Here is a 25,466-nt window from a genome sequence, read left to right as displayed (position 1 = left end):
CCAATCACTGCCACATCATCAATATACACTATTACAAAACACCCTTCATATTAAAACACTCTCCTTACAAAAACTCATCTAGTAGTTGGATACTTTTATCTTACTTCAATGAGTCTCACACATCATAATATTTTAATTTCTTTATTTTAATTCAAATGTTTGTATCTTTAATATTTATTAATAATATTAAATAATCATTAATAAAACAATATATATAGACAGCAAAAATATTACCATTTGAATATTAAAATAATACAATAAGTTACCGTTTGAGAGAAAAAAATTATGTGGACAAAAAAAACATTGACAAAAAATCAAGACTATTGCAAGAAAAACAAAAGTTACCTTATGATGAAAAAATTAAATGCAAAATAAAATAATACTTTGAAAACTAAATTTGGATTAAATGGGAACCGGCCCCTAAAAAAGCAGATTTCTGCTTTAATTTAGAGCCTCACGCACCCTTAATGTGCATGGGAACCACATGCATATCACAATTTGACACTTATGCATGTCAAACTCTCTTTCTCATCCAGCTGATCTCTTTAGATTTTTGCTTTTCCTGGAACGATAGTATCGAAATTCAAACGTTGTCCATCTCCGGATACACTCATTTTTTCAAATATAATAGTTGGCCAGTTAAGAATAATTGCAGATCAGTTCCTTAAGAGCACTACTAAAGGAGCTCTTAATCATCTAAATTTATTTAAAGTGGCTTAATGATCTCTTGAATTTATTTGAAATGTAGTAAATAAAAAAGAATTGATGAGTTGAGTAAATAAAAACCAATCAAACAATTGGATTAAGTAAATAAAAAAATATATTTTTTTTGTTGCCATATAGCTATCATACCACACGTAAAAATGAATCATTTTCAGCATGATTATCACGTTACTATTCCAGTAATTTTTTTCCTCATTTTTATGTATAAAATGGTCTGAATGCTTTTATTTCATTGATCTTCGGTGCATTAATACAGAAAAATGAGCGGAAAAATTTACCAAAATAGTAACGTGGCAGTCACGCTGAAAATGATTGTTATAACTTAAATTTACTATCTTTGTGTTATTTTTGTTGTCGTAGAAATTTACAATATTTATTGTTATCATATGTTACAATTAATACATTTCATGGTTGACGTGATAAGTAACAGAATTGATGAATTGAAGTAATTCAATTGAGCTTGGTTATAGTAGTTATAGTTGAGAAATTATCAACTACAACAGTGAAGTGAAAATTGCTCCCAATGAACCATTATGAAAGCCAAAAGGCATTTTGGGATCATTGATTTTTTATTTGTACGTGTACAATTTTATTCCTTTCACTTGCAATTAAAATTTTTATTTTTAACAATTCCAAAACAATTTTTGAAATATGTGTTGTTGCAATAGAAAAATTATAAAAATCTTATTTCAAACTATAAAATATAATTTTAAATACAGATAACATGAGTAACATATTATTTGTAACTGAATTAGATGATTACAACTAACTAATTTAATAAGTATTTAATGCGACTAAAAATAAAAGGTAAAAATTTCAATGGTTGAAATAAAAGACAGTAACAAATGAAAGATAAGGGATTTGAAGATGCTTTTGACATGTGAAAATATGATGTTGCTTTGAAATGTTAGAGTTTTTTTTTACATTAATAAATCCATTTTGCTATATCGGTTTGATGAGTTACTTTAAATAATAATAATAATAGTAATAATAATAAAAACTACACACATATTTATGCTCTCTATATATTAATTTTTTGGGTTAATACACATATTTGCCTCTGTATTTGCACGTTTAAACAGATATGTCCCTATATCAAATAAATGCATATTTTTATCCTGGAATTTTTCAAAAAATAGCAAAACTACTCCAATTTAAACGAAATGTCTATTTGGATAACTCCGTGACTCTAGCTATCACGCCACTAATAAAAAATACAATATGTGGCATAGGAATATAAATTAAAAAAAAACCTAACAACTAATCTCCATCCAGACCCTTCTCCTTCTCATTGAAATCCACGACACATGTCCTCTGTTTGAGCAATCCATAAACTACTTGAGGGATTCCATTTGGGTGAGTTCTTTGCTGCCATTTACACTTTTTGAAGATTGTAAAATTGTAGTTATGGTTTTTGTTTGCTGCCATTTACACCTCTTCCATCCTCGCCTAATGGGTTTAGAAAGAAAGTCATCCACAAGCTCTTCCCCGAGGAGGAGGGAGCTCGAAGCAAAGAGCAAGCAAGCTCGGTCCAGTTTTTCTCTCTAGTACCTTAATTTCTTTATGGATTTTTTATTTTTATTTTTTATCAAGCCCAATTTTTCAGATTTAGCAGTAGACTCAACTTTTTTGGAGTTTTGTTATATTTTCTTATTTAATTAATTGTTATTTTTTAACAGAATCTGCCTGTCTGGAAGATGTGTTTTCTTTTATCGAGAACCTCCACTGATTGTTGTTGATGGATCTATAGATGGAAGAGGCGTTTCAAGGAGTTTTCACATGCGATCCAAAGCCTTTGTCGTGCCAAATTTTATTGAAAATGACTCGGTGCAAATATTGGAAATTCATCCTCTTCTTGAGATTATGGAGTGATCCAATCAACAAATTTCTATCACAAGAAAGAAGAAGATGATGTGGCATTTGTTAAATTGAGGTGGCTAAAAAGTTTGACATGACATTTTTTAGTTGAGGTGGCAGATGAGGTAGAGGATGAGGTGTTGTGCTGTTAGTGACATATCACTTGTCCGTTAGATTAGTGTATTTTTGCTGTTTTTTTTAAAGTTCCAGAATAAATATGTGTGTTTATTTGATATATGGCAATATCTGTTTTTTTTTTTTGTAGGGAAAAGAAGGAAAAAACAAAACACCACAACAAGTTAGTCCGGGATTAGCCTAGGAAAGCTAACTCTCACATTATCTTCCGAAAGCAAAGACAAAGGAAATTAGAGGGAGACGAGAAAATCGAGACTCCCAAAGCCCTCTCATGGCCTTCTGTCGCAAGCCGATCTGTCACCCGATTCTGCTCTCTGTAAACATGGTAGAAGTTGATACTATCGAAAGAGGAGCAAATCCTTCTAATTGCCTTAACTAAATTCTGGCTCTCTAAGCACATAGCCTTTTTATTAGAAATTAAATTGATTGCTTCGAGATTGTATAACTCCACGAGTAGCTTCCTAATCCCCAGACCCTCTACCATCCTAAGCCCAGAAAAGATACCCTAGAGCTCAGCAAGAAACGAAGAGCCCAAGCCCAGATTCTGAACAAAACCAGATAACCAAGCACATCCAGTATCTCTTAAAACACCACCGGCAGCAATTCTTACATTCTCTTTACACGATCCATCGGTATTTAACTTTACCACCCCCTCACCAAGTCTATCCCAGCCTAACAGATGAACAACTGTCCTTTGGATAGAATCTGCTAGATGAACATATGTCCTTTGGTAATATCTGTTTAAACGTGTAAATACATGGACAAATATTTAAATTAACCCTAATTTTTTTATTGATGAAGTTTTCAATCTCTTAAATGAATATATTTAATACTTGATCAATTATCTTTTTAATACATTAAACCAATGATTTTTTAAATGGATATATTAACCCTTTGATTAATTATTTTTTTAAAATATTAAATCCCTATTGTAGGAATAAGTTAGTAATACATTATTATTTACCTATGTTAATTATAATTTTATTGCCGATATAATAATACTTTTAAATATCTGAATAATTTCGTATCATTTTTCGAATAATAAATCAATCCTAACTCAATACAAGAATTTACCTATTAATTACATACCAACTGAAAAATAATCCATTAGCTACTAAACTAAATCTAATTGCATCGATTTTGTATCTTAGACTCGTGGAATTTTTCTACCTCTAATTTTTCGCCACTGCAGGAACTAATAGTATTTTAACCCCAAAATAAAATGGTAATAGATTCTTTTAACAGTTTAAACGGTCATTCTGTTTTATACTTTAAGTTGAAAATACAAGTAGAAAAATACTGTATCAGTAGTAAGCCTGGAAGAAGGCCTATTTTTCGGTATTCAAGCTTGTTTTTTTCCTTTCCAGGGTTTTCCTTGTTTTTCCAGCTTCGTCTTCTCAGGTTGGCTTGGAGAAACACTGAAAACATCAAATCAATGGCAGAAGAGCTCAAGAATGTATCGGATGAAGCGAATTTCAACAGAACGTCACCTCTTACTTCTGAATATTCTAAATCTCCTGGAGAAGAAGACTTAACCCTTGCTCAATTGTCTCATCCTCCTATTCCCAAACTCAGGCTTACTCTTCCTGCCTCTTCCTCTTCGGTTTTTCTCTTTCTTTTTCTCCTTTTCCTTCTCCTTCGCTTTCTCTCTGTTAGTTTTTATTTCTTTGCCTGGTAGCTAGCTCTAGGAGAAAATTATAGAAATGAGACTTCAGATCTCGGATTTTCTGTTTCTGAAGGAAACAGTGTTTGAACGGTTTAATTCTGCTTGCTTCTGTAATTGCATCTCTGTGTTTAGTTTGAAATGCACGATTCTCGATTCTGTTTATCAATTAGCTTTTGGAATCCTGATTATACTTCAATTTTTGTTTTGGGTCAGGTTATGGAGAAAACTGAAAAGCGTGTTAGGCTCAAGAGAAGGTATTCAGATTCGAAAATTAAGCATGTAAGTCTACTCTACTACTGTTGCTGCTTCTTTCTCTATTTCATTTTTACTCTTGCTACTTATTGTTACAGACTATGTGGTAGCTTGAGTTTTCTTTAATTGGAAAACCAAAGCACAGCTGGTATGGTGTTCAGTATTCAAATTTGTGATAAAATGTATTACCTGATTAGCTCTTTTGAGCTCTTATGCGAGGCCACAGCCGTAAAACCGAAATATCATAATATCTTTGGAGCTTACAGGAGTATTATAAGCTTTACCCCTAAGGTTTTGTTATAGAATGTATCTGATTCTGCTGGATTGTGCTTGGCAAGCTGTGTTGCTTGGATTAATTAAGCTCTGCAGTCTTAGCAGAATTAGAGCATACCGGCACGTTGTTACTTGGGACAAACTTATAATATAATGATAATATGTCTTGGCATGAATTTCCTCTTTCTACATTTTCTTATTTTCATAGAAATTCAGAGCAGAAAGCTTTTAGTTCTGAGGTACAATAAAGTGTTTAATGGTTTTGCTATTTATGTTGGATACTAATTAAAAGCTTGATTCATGGACAGGCAAATACTGCTCATGCAGGGAAATGTATATGGTAAGTAAAGAATCTAAACTGCCTTTATGTTATCAACTTTAATATTTCTGGTTAAATTTTTAGCTTTATCATGATGCTATTTGTTTCTCTGAAGCTGTAGGCAAAATAAGCCTGCCATTGATAGAATGACATCTCCTGGGCAGAACAAATCAGCATCTGTTATCCGAGCAGAGGAGGTTCAGTCAAATCTTGAATCGGCATTTCCTAGCTTCGTGAAATGTTTGGTTAGATCACATGTTGGTAGTTGTTTTTGGATGGTAAGCTCAAAGAAGTTATATGAAGCTGAGTTAGATTGGTGACTTATCAAAAGAAACAATTAAATATATCCATTTTGACATTAGCATGTTGTTAATGTTGGTTTACCCCCTCTTAAAATAGGGACTTCCTGGACCATTCTGTAGGGCACACTTACCACGTGAAGATAGTATTGTCACCTTGGAAGATGAATGTGGGAAAGATTTTCAGATGAGATACATTGCATATAAGACCGGACTGAGTGCTGGTTGGAGGCAGTTTGCTGTTGCACACCAATTGCTCGAGGGAGACGCTCTGGTCTTTCAATATATTGATAGTTGCAAATTTAAGGTAATAACTTGTTTTTCTTTTGTTATGTCAGTCCGCATTAACTACTCTTCCGGCTCTTATTATACAATTTCCATGGAAGCTATAGTTATAAAATGGTTGAATGAACATGCACAGTGCTATGTGATATGTAAAATGCAGTACTCCTGTGAATATTAGTGTGGTAAAGATCAACTATGGTGGCAAGTGTGACATGCTCAGATGTTATTTTGGAGCTTTCAGCATATTACTTTTAGTCTTTCATATTAAAGAGTAAAATTGATGAAAATGGATTCAATACAGAAGAATATCAGAAAAGAGAGAATCCCTAATATTGTTTATTTCATCATAATCCCAAAACCTAGACACCAACGTCTCTATAAGAAAAACAACAATGAAAGAACAGACAAAATAGCAAAACCACCTCACTCTAAGATACAAGCACGTGTCCTAGGCACAGACAGTGGTAAAGAGAGAGAGAGAAGGCAAACAGTAAAAACAAAAAAACAATACAATCATTTAAACAAAATATCAGTAATACTCCTTAATATTCCCCATCAAGCTGATGAGGTTGACGAAGGATATGATTCTTGATAGGAAGAGCCTTAGTCAAGAGATCTGCAACTTGATCAGAAGGGGAAACATGGGATGGGAGAACCTTGCCTGTCTTCATCTTCATTGGACCTCTTACATAATGACAGTCAGTCTCTATATGTTTAGTGCGTTCATGCAGAACATGATTGACAGCAATTGACAATGCAGTTTGGTTGTCATAATGCAAAAATGGTTGGTGGCAAGTTTTTTGAGTTGTTGATCTTCTGGTGTGTGGACAGCTTGCCCAATGGCTGTCACATTAAGCTTTCAACTTAGCTGCCGATGAAGAGACTAGCAAAATTCCTTGAGAGACAGTGCCTAGGAGATATCGCAGAATCCTCTTAGCTGCTTGAAGTGAATTGTGTTAGGTTGATGCAGAAATCGTGTGAGCAATTGAACATGAAAAGCAATGGCAGGCATTGTGATTGTTAGGTATACTAACTGCCCAATCAATCGTTAATATAAAGTAGGATCCAATAAAGCATCTCCCTTGTCAATTAGGAGCTTAAGATGAGGAAGTTGCATTGGTTTAGAATGCTTACATACCAAACTCCTTGATTATATCCTGAGCATACTTGTTTTGGGAGAATTGCCAGACTGAGTTGTGATTCTGCTGCCATAATGGATATAGCCAAGTGGTAATTTCATATATACAGTTTCATGGAGATCACCATGCAAGAAAGCATTGGTGACATCCATTTGAAAACAATGCCAGGCTTCTATTGCAGCTACAACCAAGAGAGCTCGCACGGTCGTCATTTTTGCAACTAGAGCAAAAGTTTCAGAGTAGTCCACTCCAAGTTGCTCACCTCTTGGAGAGAGTTTATCTGAGGGAAAAAGACAATTACAGGCAAAAGCTAGACAGCCAAAGATTTTAAGGTGATCATATAGAGGAGGTTGATGATGCAATAATTCATAGGGTGTTTTATGATTGAGAACAGGTGAGGGTAACCTATTAATAATATAAACTGCAGTAAGCACACAATCTCCCCAAAAAGTCAATGAAAGTCCTGCCTGAAATCTTAAGGCCATAGCAATTTCCAGGATGTGTCTATGTTTCCTTTCTACACGAGCATTCTGTTGAGGTCACTTGATACATGATGTTTGATGCACTATCCCATGTAAGGAAAAGAAAGATTGACAATGAACATCACCGAATTCTAGAGCATTGTGCGTTCTTAGATATTTGACTGTAGAATGGAAGTGATTTTTGACATAGTTGACAAAGGTATTCAATATAAATAAAGATTCAGATTTGTGTGTCAATAAATATACCCATTTAGTCTTAGAATGATCATTCACAATGGTCAAGAAGAACCTATAATTGCCTCTGGTGACTACCTAATAGGCCCCCAAATATCAATGTGAATCAAATCAAATAATGCAACAACACGAGATTTGCTAAGTTGAAAGGGTTGTTTGGTGAATTTTGAAAGAGGACAAGTTACACAGGATTTTGCTGGTTCAATAATATGAGGTTTGACATAAGAAATTATAAGATTGTTTTGTGCCTGAAAATCCACCAACTACGAATAACATTAGCATTAATTGGACAGGGTACAAGGACCCACGTCTTATTTTGAATAAGAGCTTCAAACTCATCGGTCATAGCCTGTGTCCAATTTGGATCACGTAATGCAAGAATTGGTGTTTTGGGGATAGGAGACGGGACGGATTGTGTGATTGTGGACAAATTGAGCATACGACGAGGTTTGTGAATCCCGTGCTGAGCTCGAGTGATCATACGATGAGCATTGGAATTAGGGATTGGTTCTGGTACGGTGGAATTGGTCGAGGAAGTAGGGGCTGGTTCAGACTCGTTTGGTGACAAAAAACGAACAGGAGAGGCTGACCTTGGTGAGGATAGGTGGAAAGGCGAGGAGGGGACCTGATATAACCGGGATTGGTTCGACGCTGGTGTTCGATTATTGTGGACAGACTCGGAACTGGGCGAACAACGGACAGAGCTGGGCGACTGCGAAGGACTGATGTTAGAAGCAGACACGGGCGTGCCCGACGGGATGGAGGGGGAAGTCGCGGCAGACAGCGGCGTGGGTAGTAAGCCGTCGCCGTGATCAGCCGCTGTTGGCGGAACAAGGTTATTGGAAAAATCAGATTTGAATGGGAATTTTGATTCGTCAAATACGACGTGTCGACATACAATAATTCGTCGTTTAGACAAATCAAAACATTTATATCCGCGATGATTCGACGGGTATCCTAAGAAAACACAAGGGAAAGAGCGAGCCTCTAGTTTGTGACGAGACGGAGTTGGAATTAGAGGAAAACAGAGGCACCCGAAGACACGGAGGTGAGTGTAAGTAGGTTCAGTTTGATACAATATATGAGTTGGTGAGTGATAACTAAGTATTTTGTGAGGATAGATGTTTAATAAGTATGTCGCGAGTTATAAGGCGTGGTGCCAAAAATTGAACGGAACAGAAGCATGATTAATGACAGTTCGGATTGTGTTGTTAATGGTTCGAATAGTACGTTCTGATTTACCGTTTTGAGGAGACGTGTATGGACATGAGAACCGGAATTGCATTCCGTTGGTATGACAGAATTGACGGAATGATGTATTATTGAATTCACCCCCATTATCACATTGAAAGGTTTTAATGTCACGTTCGAATTGTGTTCGAATAAATTGACGGAAAGTGAGAAAGACAGAGTAAACTTGTGATTTGTGAGAAAGTGGAAACGTCCATAGAAAATTTGAGTAATTATCAAGAAATAGCACATAATAACGATGACCGCTGGAACTCATTATGGGTGAGGTCCAGATGTCACTGTGTATTAAATCGAAAGGCATACAAGTAACATTTTGCGAGGAGTAAAAAGGTAATTTGACATGTTTTCCATTAACACAAGAGGAACAAACGGAATTATTGCTAATCCTATTACAAGAAAGCAAACTTTTATTCAGAATTTGATTCAAAATAGTGGGGCCAGGGTGACCCAGACGATTGTGCCAGACATCAGATGACAATGCAGTGAAAGCGGACGGAGACGAAGATGGGGTAGGTGAGCATGACATGACTGGATATAGATCCCCTTGACTATTACATCTCATGATAAGTGTCCCCGTCTGTAAATCCTTCACAGAGAAACCCAACGGGTCAAATTCCACAGAAACTTGATTATCAACAGTGAATTGACGAACAGAAATAAGGTTTTTAATGAGTTTAGGAGCATGCAAGACGTTATTTAATTTCAACGAATGGTGTTTAGTATCTAGAGAAGCATTACCAGAACCACAAATAGGTACACAGGTACCATTACCGACAATTATATTTCCAGTGAAGCTCGTATTAAAATAAGAAGTGAGCGTACCTCGATTAGCTGTTATGTGGGAGGTGGCTCCTGTGTCCATATGCCATTGCTCGGATGGAGGCGTAATGGACATTGTGTGCATGGCTTCCGCGATGTCAGTAGGCACGTAGCTAGAATTTGTTTCTGTAAGATGAGCTTGTGGCATGGCAGGTCGAGGCCCAAGTAATCCAGATTGGGAAGAATGTCGACCGGAGGAGGGTTGCTGCTGCCACTGATTCGCCGGATAAGGGCATGGCGGCGTGCCCAAAACTGTTGCGGTGGCGACGCCCATTGGTATTGAGGAGCCCATGGATAATGATTTGCTGGCCGTGGGAACTGTCCTGTCGACGGACGGGAATTGTAACGCCCCCCTCGTCCGCGGCCGTGGCGTCCACCGTGTCTGCCTCCGCGGTGATAAGGAGTTCCGCGAGGTGTCTGATTAGATGGTCGGGGCGGCGGATAGCTGGTTGGGGATGTGTCTGACGATGCAGCAGTGAGGGCGAGGGAATCCTGAGTTGAATTCGGCTTCCTGGCGCGGGCTGTTTCTTCCAAAATTAGCATAGATCGGACTTTTTGGAATGTGGGTAAGGGATCACCGTGGCGGATCTGAGTGCCAACGGTGTCGTATGCGTCGGTTAAGCCAGAGATCAGTTGGAGAACCATTTGATCGTTGGTAACGGGGCAATCGACATTAGCAAGCTGGTCGGAGATGGATTTGAGATGTTGACAATATGATGAAATATCAGAGAAGTCAGCTAGCTTGATTTTGGAAAATTCTTGTTGAAGAAAAAGAGCACGAGAGTGCCGGTTCCAGGCAATGGCGGCAGTTGAGTCAGTTTCAATAATTGTATGGAGGAGGTCCAGGGAGATAGTGCTGTATATCCATTGAAGGACAACAGCGTCAATTCGAGACCAGAGATCGGGATTAGTTTGTTGCATAGAGGTGGCGGAATTGGCGGTGGCAGGGTTTGGAATTATGTGATCGAGCACTTGAAAGGCTTTGGTGTGGAGTTTGAAAAGGGCAGACCAGGTGGAATAGTGACCCTTTTCCATATCTAGGGTGATTTTGATGAAGGTGGAGATGTTGGAGACATTGAGGGAGGCATGTGTGACGGACTGTGTTTCTGAGTTGGTCGGGAAGGAGGCGGCAGATTCAGTAGGTTTAGGGCCGGTGTTGGTGGGGCCGGTATTGGATGCGGAAGAGTTGGTTTGGCTTGCCATGGCGGCGGCGATGGAGGAGAGTTGCCGGCGGCGCAAATAAAAAAGGGGAAGATGAAGATAGGTTGGATTAGGGTTTGGTCTCTGATACCATATAAGATTTAGTGTAACTGCTTGATTATTATTGATAAGTGAAACTGATATATACAGTGAGCAAGTCACCTTACAGTAAAACTCTATTCCTATATTATAGGTAACTAAGTATTTTGAATATACAGATAAGTGAGGAAATAATCTAATATCTAATAGAAATATACTGCCATTTTTTTTACAAGGGCATGACCCAATCTATGGTGCCACAACTCCAAGTTAGATTAGGATTTTTTTATTTCAGCAGCAAGTCAAAAAAGTTTACCTGAATCATTCAGCCATTCTGAGAGAATAGCTGCAGTCAAGTGATTCATTAAGTAATACAACCCATTTTTAGCTTTTCCAACACCAACCACTTTCTTTGTGGCAGAATCAATAATCACACAGTGAGAGGATAGAAAGATACTTCACATTTGCTGACTAGTTTTGGCACGGACAAAAGGTTATGCTTGAAGTAAGGTACACAATGAAGTTCCAGTTGGCAGCACCACAGTTCCTATATGCCAAATTGCAGCAGTGTGTCCATTTGGGAGATGAATTGGAGGTGTATTGGGAGATAGCACTGGTTTCTTCAAATTCTACACGAGAGGAGTCATGTGGTCTGAAGCTCTAGAATCTAAAATCCATTTTGTTGGAGACACAGCTGCTGACTGACATGATAACATTCCTGAGAAGTGATGATCAAGTTCTTCATCAGTCTCAGATCTTTCTGGTGTTGATATTGTAGCTGAGGTAACAATTTGGCCAACTGGTCTAATTGCTGACGTGTGAAAAGAAGACCAGGAGTGTTGCAGGATTAGGTTGAATATGAGCAGCAGGATTGATTGGGTCTTGAGCAAGAGGATCCAAGGCTCCATTTTTCAGTCGAGCTATTGGAAGTTGAAGAAAAATTCTGGTTTTGGGTCTTAGGCTTGTTTTTTAGAATGCCATTTAGGGTATCCCACAATGGTCCAACATCTATCATTACTATGGCCTTTCCCACCACAGGCTGAACAAATCTATTGTTTGTCTGGTTGGCTCCTACTAAACATTGCAGACATATCAACATCGAATTTCTGAGGGTGTTAAACATTGTTTTGCCTCTCCTCAAATAGTTCTTTACTCAGTTTATATTTTCTGGATAGGTGAGTAAGAGAAAACCTTTTCTCAAGATTAAGCCAGATCTCTCTAGCACAGGTCGTAAACATTATAGACTTTTTAACAGTGGGTGAAACATTCTGAGTGAGCCAAGCAATTACCATGTTATTGCAGGTCTCCCACATTTCAGCCTTGGTGTCATCATCTGTTGCTTTCTTCAGGATGCCAGTCACAAATCCAAGTTTCCTTTTTGATGCCAGATTTATCTCCATAGTTCTGCGCCATGCTCTATAATCTGAGGATCCTTGAAGTTGCTCCATTCAATATATCTTGGTATGTTACTCTGGTGTTTGCCATTGATTTTCAGGAAGGAGAAATTACTTGGAATGAAAGAAATAAGAAAAGGAAGAAGAAATAGACTAGAAGATCAAGAAAGAGATAGATTTTGGTCTGATGATGATTGAAAAATTTGGAATTCTTCGTATCAACTATGCTCTGATACCATAAAGAGTAAATTTAATGAAGTCGGATTCAAATACAGAAGAATATCAGAAAAGAGAGAATCCCTAATATTGTTTATTTCATCATAATCCCAAAACCTAGATACCAACGTCTATATAAGGAAAACAACGATGAAAGAACAGACAAAATAGCAAAACCACCTTTCACTCTTAAGATACAAGCACGTGACCTGGTACAGACAGTGTCTAACTGTAAACGGAGGAGTAATTTTACAGTACTCCGGGAGCAATGCTCCCGACCAATGAAAATTGTTTTAAATCCCACTACATGGACATGATTGGTGGAAAGAAAAATTATATATACATGTGTCGTAAAATGATTGGTTGGGAGTATTACTCCAGGAGTACCCTAAAATTTCTCGTAAACGGAGAGAGAAGGCAAACAATAAAAACAAAAAGACATTCATTTAAACAAAATATCCCTGATACTTCTTAATACATATTATGTGTGTTTGGAGTGCTAAACATTTAGAAACCAGGAATGGCTCAGTGGTTTAATTGAGTGTCTCAGCTACGATGGAAAATGATCTTCATGGGACTAACTATAGTCAGTAACACAATAAGTTGGAGAAAATTAATTCTGCTCATGGCTTTACCCATATGATTCCACTGATAGGCAAGTTCTATTGCAGTGTCAAATTATCAATGAGGATTCAAATAGAGTATACTTGTGCATCTCTTAAAAGACATAAATTTTTTTAGAAAAGAGTTCGTGCACTTGGGAGCTCTGCTTTATTTTGCGAGAGCATACAACATGAGGAGATAGTCTGGGTATTGTAAAGGAGATCAAGAAGGACCATCCAAGGGAATGATGATTAATCTGGATTGAGGTTTGAATAATTAAAATTTATGTTAGGGATGATTAAGGTTAACTGAGGGGGATGGACTGCTCACAGTGGGATTTTATTTATGGATTAATCTATAATGTCTTGTTCTACATTTTAGTTTCTTTTGTTCAAAATTGAGTACGGAGCAGATTGTTTATGGGAAGAGCAATTGATATATTGCCTTTCAGCATGAATACGGATCTACTTAATTGATTGTCTAGTTAATCAGTTGCTAAGTGTTTTTAAAGTAGATAAAAAATGATCTGGAGAAGAAACCATTAATCAGGATTCAGGTCTAAGCTATTGTTTGGTTTGAATCTTATTGTCAAACCGGCTTCCATTAACCCCAAATATAGATGGATTCTTTTGACTTGAATGATTAAGATGGATCGGCTAATAACCCCAAATCAGTTCTACTGAATATTGTACCATGGAGAAGACGTTATTGCTTACCCATTTACTAGTATGAGTCTCAATTATAGAATTGGGAGGTCAATATTACTAAATGATAATGTTCTTCAAGCCAAATGAATTAGAAAGGCAATTTATTACCAAAATATCTCTTTTAAGAATGCAAAGGCTTAAGATTTAGGCTTGGTTAAGGATAGATTTTCAGATGCAGCCAATTGGATTTTCCATCTCACCTTTTATGCAGTTGAACCAAGCTAGTGAACTTAGTGGAAACTGATTCCTGTACTATTCTGTATATCAGGTCAACTGCTGACTATGATCAAGAAAATCGCACTTTCTTGTAGAAAAAGAATTGAGAACTTAAATTTTGTTCAGGCTTGCTCCAATCCGAGCCTAGGATCATGGTTTGGAATCAATTTAGGAGTATGAGACCAGAATCTTGATTAGTCCGTGCCTGGGCACATGTTCCATATTGATCTTTATTCATATATTGGGTCTGTTGCTGCAACTATCAGATTAGTATGCTGCATTGGTTTATCTGCAAATGCAACTTTTCTGAAGGATCATCCATTATGGGACCTTCATGAGTAGCCTCTGCAGGTTGATTGAATGCTTGATACTGTTTCCTTCCTTATTTGCTCAGTTCAATTAAAGCTAGAAAGTCTTCCTTAGTCACATTTACAGAAAATGGAGGGGGGAACTAATTCCGCACTTTGCATGCAGTATATCCTTACAGTTAACTTCACAGTTCGATTCCTTGGTGCATGACAAATCTTATGCATTGTTGCAGGTTTACATAATAAGAGCAAATAATTTGACAGAAGTGGATGGGGCTCTCGGCCTACTAACTTTGGATCCTCAAATAAAACAAAATGATGCAGGCAAGTTGTCTGCGGTCTTCTTTTTTCGGTAATATCGGTATTTCAATGTCATTACTAACTAATCCATATCTTTTGGGTGTGAAACTTACTAAAAACAGAAGATACTGCAGAAATAAATTTAGTACCTTGTAAAAGTGCAAGGAGGAAACGCCCTAGGTCCCTTCCATTAGCTGTTGTCCAAAAGAAAAATAAGAAGTCAAGGTCAAGATTATTAATTTCCAAGAATGCGGATTTAGCTGAGCAATCCGAAGATGACAGTGAAGAAGTTGGTTCAGAAGTTCTAGAAGGTGTCAAGTTCTCGTCACCTGGTGTTCAAATTGAGGACGTTAAAAGCTTTGAGAATTTCAACATTGTGGTTGATGGAGTAATTCTGGACTCTGAAATATCAGAAGACATTAGAACGAAGTACTACAATCTCTGCTGCAGTCAGAATACGTTGCTCCATGGAAATCTTATCAGGGGCATCAATTGTAAGTTGATTGCAGGAATCATTTCTGAAATTGTTAACATTTCTGATGCCATAAGAGTTTGTAATTTTAGCACTTCAAGGGATGAATTTGACACTTGGGACAAGAGTCTAAGAGCATCTGAACATTTCGGAATAAACGTTGGATTCTTACGTGATCGATTGAGCAAGCTTGTAAAGCTCGCCTATGACTCAGAAGGCGCTGCAAAAACTAGGAGGTACATAGAAGCTACAACTGAAAGAGTGCAGACAGAAGATGAAATACAAAATCTTGAAGCAAAGCTTGCGGAATTAAAGGCCGCTAGGGAAAAGTTTGGCGCTGATATTGAGTCTCTCAAGTCCAAAGTTGAAAGTTATGAGCTCAAGTTCCAGGAAGAAGTTCTATCCCCATGGTGATGCTTTTCTTATCAGTTTATTACAATACTGTAAGTTGGTATGCCTTGTTATTTAAATTCATAAACACTTACTCCACCTGTATCAACATTGTACACTCTGTTGTAACATGCTTTAATGTTGTAGGAATTTAATTATTGTTATTATTATATGTAGAATGCTGTAATATTCATAGGCGTTGTACTATATATTTACTTATTTGAAGTGTGTATTATTGCGGGATTATAGTAGAATTTATCTTGTCTGACAATTGTAATTTTCTTGTTATTGTGTTGAAGGATTTTACCGGTCAGATGCCGAGATTTATTCTGACAAGGGAAAGTATGCTATATACCATTCTGTTGCGGTGAGTAGGTAAAACTGTGTTGATGAATAATACCATATTTTTGCAAAATAGATTGACAAGAAATGCCAACATATTTTGTGCTGTTATATGCAAACGAATTTGCTTGATTCTAACTTCGAATTAAGTGTTCCGCCATTTGAATAAAAACATCAAGTAAATGAGAGACTTGTGTCTTAAACTTGAATAACATCGTCCATATGGATCAAATTGCATTCAAAGATGTCAATTAATAAGACATCATGTAGAAGAACATTATGATTGAGCAGTGGGCGCAAATAAAAATGCCTCAGCTAATTCCTCCGACAATGAGTTTATTATCCAGGAAAACCACCAGATTATCAATCTAGTGAGTGAACATCTTGTGGTTCTTCATCTTAAAGCACAAAATTGAAGCTTTTTTTACATTGAAGTGCAATTAGCATAGATCTACGGCACGATATAAAATTGCTTCCAATCAAAGGTGTATTAACAAAAATCGAACATAAATATGCCACACTGATCAAAGTTGCTCACATTCAATTGATTCTGCTCACTATGTAGATCTGGAACTTTGACTCCGATTTGCACGATTTTAGCTTTGTAGCTTTAGGTTATTGATTATTTCCTCCTGAATTTGATTTGTTGTTCTTGTTCCTCAGTGTTGATTCACTAATTTGAACTTCATCATCTTCTTCGGAACCTGATGTAAATTCTCCATCCTTATGCGTACGATTTTCTCTCTTTAGGCATGTTAGGTTTGGATCAATAACCTAAATGCTCTGATACCATAGAAAAAAAGATAAAAGAAAGAAGAAAGCAAAGGAAATGAGAATTAGTTGTATTTCCACTTGGTCACATCCCTAAGCATCAAGATTTCTAACTTAACTCCTGTAATTTATTGGCAGAAGAAACTCTATTATTGCATCAAGGAAAACCTTGAAAACTCAATCTTGAACCTTTTAAAAAAGGATACAACATCTGTAGTTAAGGAAGCAATAAACATTGAAACAAGAAATGATATGAATAACCAATGTTTGTAACTTGTGAACTTCATGAAATGGTCTAGTTTGCACTTTGGTATCATACTAAAGTTTTCGCTGGATATTCACAGCGCTTAAGAACAGTCTGCAACGAAACTTCCTTCAGTTTCTCTCTGCAGCAAAGAAAAAAAAACTGCAGATTTCTCTACTTCTTCCTTTTCCAAATCAAAATTTCAACGGTTTCTTTTGATCTACTTTGAGGAGGAAGAAGAAAGTTTGTCTTTCTTTTTCCTCCTCCCATCGGGTCGGGTTTTGTGTTTTTTTGTTTGTTTGTTATTTTCTTTCTAATCAGTGTTCATATATTTTCCGGATCTCTCTATTTGTCTGAATTGTATCTGTTTCCAATTATTCTTTTATTTATACCTTTTTCGGATTTAGCAAGAGCAGAAACGATTTATTTTATACATGGATCAATAGATCTATGTGGTTGGAACAAAAGAAAGGACTCTGATCCGAATATTCGAAAGGGCCTGAATGATGAAGATCGGATTACAGTTGCTTTTCTACATATTTGGATTTCCAAAAATATATGGTTCATTGTTTTTTTTTTTGTGGGTCTTTTATACCTTTTATGGTTTTTTGTTGCTCTTTGTAGTCGTCTTCGTCCCTTCGTGGATTTTGTAAGGTTTTATTCCATATGGTTTTCTGATTGTATTTGAACTTTTTTCATCTAATGAATACACAAGTATTTTCATCAAAAAAAAACACTTTGTAACAATATTCTAACACTCTAGCATAGTACAACAAGAATTTTTTTTAGAGGAAATTACATCAAACATCATGTTTGATATTAATTTTACAGTTAAGTATGTAATTTTTTTTATTTTATCATTACATAATTTATTTTAATTATTTTATCATAAATTCTAATATTTATTTTAATTTTGTCAAGCAGTTATGCCATTTCCTCTTTATAGTTTTTCTTTTTCCCACTATCTTTTTATCACGTTTTTTTAATGGATTAGCTGATGGGTTAGGAATGTAGGATATTGGTTTATACAAAAGTAAAATTTAAAGCATTAAGAAAATCAGTACATGCTTAAGAAAAGCAGTACATGTTAGAGCCATAATAATAATAATGATAAAAAAAATATTAGTTTTTTCAAAAAAAAAAAAAAAAAGTAAAAGAAACTTTTGTATATTAATATAAGGCTTAATACATTATTTGTCTCTAAACTTGTCCAAAAAACTTGACTGGCCCCCTAAACTTTCAAAGTGTTCTAATAGCCTCCTAAACTTACATAAAATGTTCAGTTAGCCTCCTGCACTTGCGCAAAATGTAATCAATTGATCACAAAAAAGTAAGTTAAATGCGGAAAATGTATTGCACACGTTTAAAAAAACGACCAAGATTGAGATATGCGGTTTTAATATTAGAGAAGAAAAGTTTTATAGTTAAGCAAGTAATAACTTCCTTTTTAATCTATTTTTGAATTATGTAATAACATTCTAAGATGCGTGTAATACATCTTCTACATTTAACTTACTTTTTTGCGACCGAGTGATCAATTGATTAAATTTTGTACAAGTTCAGGGGGCTAATTGAATATTTTATGCAAGTTTATGGGGCTATCGGACACTTTGCAAGTTCAGGTGACCAATCAAATTTTTTAGACAAGTTCAAAGTACAAATGATGTATTAAGCCTTAATATAAATATACAAGACCAAATAATGTAAAACCGTTAAATATTAGTGATATGATTATCTTTTCTAAAAAAATATTATCAAGATAAAAAAAATGTGATTATTCAAATTTAAATTATATTATATCATTTTTTACCTATAGTATAGGAGTAGAAATGTGTGGTGTGGTAAGTTTTTATAAAAAAAAAAATAAAAAAAAAGTGTGGTAAGTTATGAATATACATTTTTTCTAAAATTATTAATGATAAAACCAACTTTTCTCAAAAAAAAAAAAAAAAAAAAAAAAAAAACCAACTAAATTCAAGCATTGTGTTCGTTAATGACATAGAGAGTATAGGATTTGGAGTGTTTGACATAAAAGGAATAAATATCACCACTTTTGATATATTTATATTTTTTCTCAATAAATATGAGTTTCATGTAGGTAACCCAATTTTTTAATAGGATATTTTACGATTGTGAAGTAGAGAAATCATACCCTAAAAAATGTTCTGCACCCAATGACAAACGTCTAATTGCAAGTACTATGTCTGTCATTTCCCCTCAAAGTGTCAGGTCAAATTTAACCAACATGAAATGAAGCACAAGAAACCGCTCCACCTGAGAACCAATGCAAAACAGAACGGAATTTTCGGTCCCTATATAATGTAAGTTACATACTTGACCAGAATGAAGTAACAGTCAAGTCCTAAAGAGCTCAAATCCTGAAAACGGAGTCACGAATATTTTGAAAAGCTTAGAAAAATCCACATGCTTAATGTTGGAGAGCCCGTATGTCTGTAAAATTGTTTAATGCAAGTAGTTGTTGAGTCAGTTTATCCCATTGGAACAATCTAGCCTACTCAGAAGAGCACCATTTCTTTTTGGGAGAGGCCGGAGGGCTTGTCCTTTCAGTTCCGAAGTCTTAGCCTCCAAATTTAGAGACGGTAGCCTCTTTTTGGGAATATCGACCTCTTGGGGTGGGGCCACTGGCCCAGTTTATTGGGCCGCCAACCCCCATTTTGGGACGGCCACCCCCTCATTTCCGGAGTCTCAATCCCTCATTTTTTGAGGCCACACCTTTTGGCATCTTGAATCTCCTATTTGGGGGCATCATTTTCCTTTCTTTTGAGGGGCGTGTCTATAAAAGGAGGCACATCAAGGCTTGAAGGGAGATTTCCAACGACAAACCTACACTAGATATTAGAGGCAATATCAAGGGTAATGTATAGAGAGGCGCACAATCCCTTTCTCTCTAATTGTTTATTTATTTTTTATACTTGCGGAATTAATTTGAGATATCTTTTTGTATTTTAAAATATGTATTTCAAATAAATATATATAATTTTTATAATTAATTTCTTAAAATAAAAATGTTTGTTTTTTTTATCGGTTTTGATCCCTTAATGGGATTTAAATATTATTTTTAATCCAAAACTTTCATTCACAAAGATATATAATTCCAATTAAAACCCAAAATAATTTAATTCTTCACTTTTACCTAGCATAAACTTACGATTTCAGTCTTTGAATTTTATTTTCTTTATAAAACCATGTTTTAGAAAAATAATTGTTTCAATAATTTTTTAATTATTTTCTGTAAAACCTATTTTTATATCTTAATTAGCTCCGCAAATGTGTCACACTATATTAATATATAGAGATATATAGTTGTAATCACGTTGAAATATTGGAAAATCATGCATAAAAGTTTAGACGCATTCAACAATTAGAAAGTAAGTGATTTAATCTCTTGAAAGTAGGATTGTTCTTCGAGATCGGCTTTACCGATCTTTTCCAGTTGGCTGGAACCGGATGGCACCTCTATTTTTTAGAAAACAATAGTTTCAAAGTATTCAATGTTATCCAACTACCATTGGAAAGTAAGCATTATTTACATGATGCCTAAGCTTACTGTCCCTTGGAAGTAAAATCAAAATGTCTCCATTATGAGCTGTCGGAAGCTCGGGGAGTTCTCCACCCATGAGTTCTTAGGTCCAGGCCTGCTAAAATCCGCCTATATTTTGGATGGACTTGAGATTTATTAAAATAACACAGGCAGACCCAGTCCGGCTCGCCTATTAATATTAATTAATAAATTTAAATATTAATATTTATTTTTAAGTTCAAATTTTATATTTTATTAGTAAAAAATTATACATATATATTTAGATGAGTTTATATGGGGTGGGCTTGAGATTTGATCTTTTGAGTCCTAGCTCGGCCCGAGCCCACCTAAACGAAGTGGGTCTGGCTGAGTATTTTTACATAAAAGCCCGTTCAGTTCGGTTCAGCCTGGTTCATGAACAGGTGTAGACATAATTGATGTTTAAAAAGTTCGATTTGATAATTAAATAACAAACAAAACCAACTTTTTCAAATTTTCGGTAATATATGGGTAAAATTGATCTTGCTTGGAAACATTAGGGGTAAATTTTTATCATTTCGTATATTAGAGTCAAGTATGTTCTTTTTCAAAATCGTTAGGGTCTAATTTGGTCATTATCTCTTATTGAGCAAATAGATATGATATTTTAATTAATTTTAATTCTTTAACTTTTTAGTTTTAAAGTTATTTAAGAATAGTGATTCGAGAGACAAAAATAACTATTTAAAGAGATAAAACTTAAAAAATTGTGGTGATTGGAAATAAAAAATGTGATTATATAAGAAATTTGCTTTTAAATATTTAAATTCTTCAGCCTTTTCATTTTAAAAGCATCAATGGTTATCTTGAGATTTTATATTTGTTTTTCATCGACTATTCCATTGACTCCTAAATTCTATGGCTCATGTAATATATGCAAACTAAAAGTAATTGAATATCCATAATATTTCGAACACTAGTTAAAATAATCAGTGTTCGAAATATTGTAGATATTCAATTATTTTTAGTTTGCATATATTACATGAGTCATAAAATTTAGGAGTCATGGAATGACTGATGAAAAACAAATAGAACTAAATAAAAAGATAACACATAAAGTTAATATGAAAAGAATATAATATGGTTAATTTAATTGTGACGTTTAGCTTAAATTGGATATATTTTGTAAATGTTAAGCTTAAATTCGTATTATTTTGTAAACGTTAATCCTATATTGATGCTATTTTGTACATGAGGCCTAAATTGATGTTATATTGTAAACGTTAAGCCTAAATTGATATTATGTTGTAAACGTTAAGCCTATATTGATGTTATTTTGAACGTTGAGCCTAAATTGGTACTTCCTCAAAAACTTTAGACCTATTTTGGTACCTTATCCATTATTTTTATAAGTGACTTTGGTATTAATAAATGACAAAGTTGAAAGATTTTTATACTCGTTTTTTTTAAATTTAGGAGCTATAAAAAAAATAAAAATAAAGTTGAGGGTCAAGAGTGTAATTTAATAATAATAATTAGATGAATCCTTTTCCTTGGTGAAGTACAAATATATGTGCAGGCGGTAAATGCATGTTACCGTTAGTCGACAGTCCACCTTGGTTTACAGCCACAATTTGGCATTTATGATTCTTAGGCCACAGCTGGTCGCCCTCACAACACAACACCTTCAATCAGATCTTCCCCTTCTCTTCTTTTGAAGCTGTCTCGAGATTTGGGTGTTAAATCAATATCCAAACTTTATTTTTTGTGAAGTTTAAGTTCATTTCATTTAAGGGGTATAAGCTGAAGATTTCATCCCATAAAAAGCGTAGATTTATCTTAACATATTATATAGTATAAATTATTCCTAAATTTTCAAGTAAGACCGATTTTTGACAATTTTTTTATCAAACACTTGATAGTTTTTTTTTTTTTTTTTTTTGCGGTGACAAACTTAATTGTTAGCATTTTGATATGCTAAGAAAAAATTCATTAAATAATTTGAATATCCAACAACAAGAGAAAGCTAGACTGAGAGCCGGGCACCCGAACAAGAGAAAGGGCAACCTGATTCGCTGACAGAAGAAAACAAGATATTCTGGTGTATCGAAACAAAGCTAACAAGATATCCATTTTTGATAACGTACGGATAAAAATAATCTTACTTGAAAATATTAAAAAAAAATTATATCACTTCAGGAAAATAATAGAATCAAATTTGACTTTTATCCTTTCATTTAAATTAATATATCTCTAACACACAAATGAACCTTTCCTATGTTTTACCATTTCATCAACCAATAGAGTTATGAGAATTTTAATCCTCTTGACCAATTAATTTCTTAAAGAAATTTCTATATAATATCAAGAACCCATTATTAAATCTAATAGATTAAGTTGATATATAAAATGTAAAAATAATTTTTATTAGTTCATTAATGATGAATTATAATTTTCTCAAATTCAGTTTCAGTTTGAAGAAATTCTAGGATGAACTGAGATCTTCAAATCTTCAGATAATGTCACATCAACAATTAAATTTACGTGGCATCATCTGAACGCTCTTGACCAATACTGATCTCAGTTCATTGTATAAATTTTATTCATTTGAGAGCATAAATTTCATATTGTAAGGATATCTCAGTTGCTTTGCAAAATCAATTGTAAATGTTTATGTGATATATTTTGGTGCTTTTAAGGATAATTTAAAACCTATCAAATTTTGAACTTTGATTATTTTGCAAAGAGATAGACGGTAAGAAATAAAATATTATATTTAAGATGTAAATATTAATTTAAATAATATAAATATTAAAATAGTAAAGAGATAAGAAATGAAAACAAATAATATCCAACAAAAACACTAAGCAGTAAATCATAAAAAGATTGAACCTTTTTTTTTATAAAGGAAGAATCACTCATATTCTTGAAAGGCAAAATGGAATATTTTATACTTCCCCAAAGATAAAGGACATGAATATATCTATAGATCCAAGTCAAATATTAAATCACTCAAATCAAATCAACTAAAATAATGAAAATAGATCCATTTTTCTCATTTAAAAAATAAAAATAAGATGAACAGAAAGGAAGGAGAGAGTACAGATCCATTATGCTCATTGCTCATCAAAACAAAATAAAATACAAAGAACTCAATAAGTTGTTCAACTGCAAACATTTTGTACAAAAATAACAGCCAAAAACACCCAACTACTTAGTTAATTAATCAAAAGTAAGTATTTAAGGAAGCAACTTACATTAAATCAATTAATTTATCCATACCTCCTTCAAAAATAGAAGATCAACACTAAAAAATAAAACCCCATCCCTCTTGAAAAAATTGCTTCAAACCCTCTTTTTTATATCCCAATCTCCACATCTCTATTGCTTGAACCTCCTTCATTACTTAAATACTCCTGCATTAATACACCCAAAAAAAAAACATTAACCGAAACGCTACTAAAGAGGAGTTTCCGTGTCCATGTCTGTGTCTGTTTTGTTTACCTGAGAATTCTTGGGAGGGGTGTTTTCCAAGATCTTATCATTGTTGTCAATCTTTTTGGGGGCAATGTGGGTTCTTTTGAGACCTAAAAGGCCTTTCCATCTACCCTTTGGGGGTCTAGCTGAAACTTTGTGATGATGATCATCATCAGAAGAAAGTTCATCTCTGATGGTTCTTTGAGTTTGGTTAGAATTGTTTTTGAAGGGCAAAAGTCTACCTTTGGAGAAAAGTTCATCAGCACTCATCATTGAATAATTAGAGACTGAGAATTCAAAATCTGAAGAAACAGAAGCATCTGATCTTGTTAAAGATGAAGAAGAAGGGTTTCTGAGGATTTGTTGAGAATCAACAAAGTCATTGGAGAAGGAGATTCTAGGACTAATTGGAGGACAGTTATGATGTTTGTGTTGATCAGGATTATACATTTCTAAACATGCCATGGGGGATTTCAAAACACCATGGAAACAAGATTTAGAAAAAGAAAAGAAAAGAGAGAATGGAAAAACAAGAAAGGCTAGCTAGTGAATAAATAAAAAGAAAAAGGAAAGGGACCCTCAGGCACTGTTTGAAACCCAGCCAGTAGTGTTTGTATTTATATCTAACAATGTAGAGGTGAAGAAGAAGAAGCTGGCTGGCATTGCCCAAACTTAATTACTTAGCTAAGTGTGAGAGTGTGTCATCTTTTTATTTTTTTTTTCTCTTGAATTCAAGCATGATGCTGATGTTTTTGTCTTTACATGTTTATGCTTTTTTATTTACTTTTTCCCAATACTTTTATCTTCCTTGTAACAGTTTTATATGGTAAATTAAACTATTGGTTCCTCAACTTTGCTCTTGTTTTTATTATTACATCTAAATTTTGTGCTTTACTATAACAATATTACCATAGGCACCTATGGATTTAAATGGGGTGGAGATTCCGGAGTGGGTGGCGTCGGGGTAGAAGGCTTGAGCAAGGAGTGGCCCTATGGGATGATGATAGGGGGTAGGAATGAACTGAATCTCACATCGGAAATGGAGAATGAGTGATTGAGGTTTATTAGTAAAATGTGAATTTAATACATGCAGACGCGTTTTAAAGTCATGAGGCCTAAGGTGTTAGATTTGGGTCAGAGCGGACAACATCTATATGGTATTGGACCAGAGTGTTACATTCTATGTCCCCATTGCTGACCCCCTATGGGGAACGAAGAATGGGAAAAAGGTTTTGAAACATATGTAAAAGGAGAATTAATGGGGATGGTGCGGACGGAGATTTCAAGCGGAATGGGGATGGAGACAAATCTGTCTCCATTTAACTCGTGAAGACATGGATGGACCAACTAGTCAGAAATGGAGATGGAAAATGCATTCTCCGTCCCGTTTATATCCCTACATGGGTGTAATTTAGTACAATTTTATTGATAAAGTTTCATTATTTTTTATCACGCTTTAAATATATCTATATGTATTGTAAATGTAGATATCAATATAGTTTATTCATTATCTTTTTATTAAAAAGAGATTCA

The 25,466-nt window shown here is 34.8% G+C and overlaps 2 protein-coding genes across 4 annotated transcripts; one reads left to right on the top strand and one right to left on the bottom strand.

Annotated features, from left to right (window-relative positions):
* Positions 1-4,015: 4,015 nt before the first annotated feature.
* LOC136229137 (B3 domain-containing protein Os01g0234100-like) lies at positions 4,016-16,062 on the top strand. 3 transcript variants are annotated; one of them, XM_066017716.1, is made up of 8 exons: positions 4,016-4,318; positions 4,595-4,660; positions 5,215-5,246; positions 5,341-5,503; positions 5,625-5,831; positions 14,651-14,741; positions 14,840-15,632; positions 15,879-16,062. In XM_066017716.1, exons 1-7 carry the CDS (start codon positions 4,151-4,153, stop codon positions 15,601-15,603), a joined length of 1,491 nt encoding a protein of 496 aa, XP_065873788.1. In that variant the 5' UTR covers positions 4,016-4,150; the 3' UTR covers positions 15,604-15,632; positions 15,879-16,062. The 3 variants fall into 3 exon arrangements, with proteins under 3 accessions (XP_065873788.1, XP_065873789.1, XP_065873787.1); XM_066017717.1 differs by lacking the exon at positions 15,879-16,062 and having other exon boundaries at positions 5,347-5,503; positions 14,840-15,831; XM_066017715.1 differs by lacking the exon at positions 15,879-16,062 and having other exon boundaries at positions 14,840-15,831.
* Positions 16,063-23,555: 7,493 nt separating this feature from the next.
* On the bottom strand, positions 23,556-24,595 carry LOC136230585 (uncharacterized). The gene is made up of 2 exons (XM_066019706.1): positions 23,961-24,595; positions 23,556-23,872 (listed from the first exon to the last, which is right to left on the bottom strand). The coding sequence occupies exons 1-2, from the start codon at positions 24,396-24,398 to the stop codon at positions 23,816-23,818; spliced, it is 495 nt and encodes a 164-aa protein (XP_065875778.1). The 5' UTR covers positions 24,399-24,595; the 3' UTR covers positions 23,556-23,815.
* Positions 24,596-25,466: the final 871 nt, after the last annotated feature.

This window comes from Euphorbia lathyris, chromosome 5 (genome assembly GCF_963576675.1).
Source record: "Euphorbia lathyris chromosome 5, ddEupLath1.1, whole genome shotgun sequence".
NCBI classification, from domain to species: domain Eukaryota; kingdom Viridiplantae; phylum Streptophyta; class Magnoliopsida; order Malpighiales; family Euphorbiaceae; genus Euphorbia; species Euphorbia lathyris.
This window is presented reverse-complemented; position numbering and strand designations above follow the sequence as displayed.

What these genes read in the sequence shown, in the direction of transcription:
- LOC136229137 (XM_066017716.1), top strand. Translation starts at nt 4,151, where the DNA reads ATGGCAGAAGAGCTCAAGAATGTATCGGATGAAGCGAATTTCAACAGA. An exon ending in TTCCTGCCTCTTCCTCTTCG is followed by an intron (nt 4,319 to 4,594) that starts GTTTTTCTCTTT and finishes GTTTTGGGTCAG; the next exon opens with GTTATGGAGAAAACTGAAAA. An exon ending in AATAAAACAAAATGATGCAG is followed by an intron (nt 14,742 to 14,839) that starts GCAAGTTGTCTG and finishes TACTAAAAACAG; the next exon opens with AAGATACTGCAGAAATAAAT.
- LOC136230585 (XM_066019706.1), bottom strand. Translation starts at nt 24,398, where the DNA reads ATGGCATGTTTAGAAATGTATAATCCTGATCAACACAAACATCATAAC. An exon ending in CCCCTCCCAAGAATTCTCAG is followed by an intron (nt 23,873 to 23,960) that starts GTAAACAAAACA and finishes GTATTAATGCAG; the next exon opens with GAGTATTTAAGTAATGAAGG.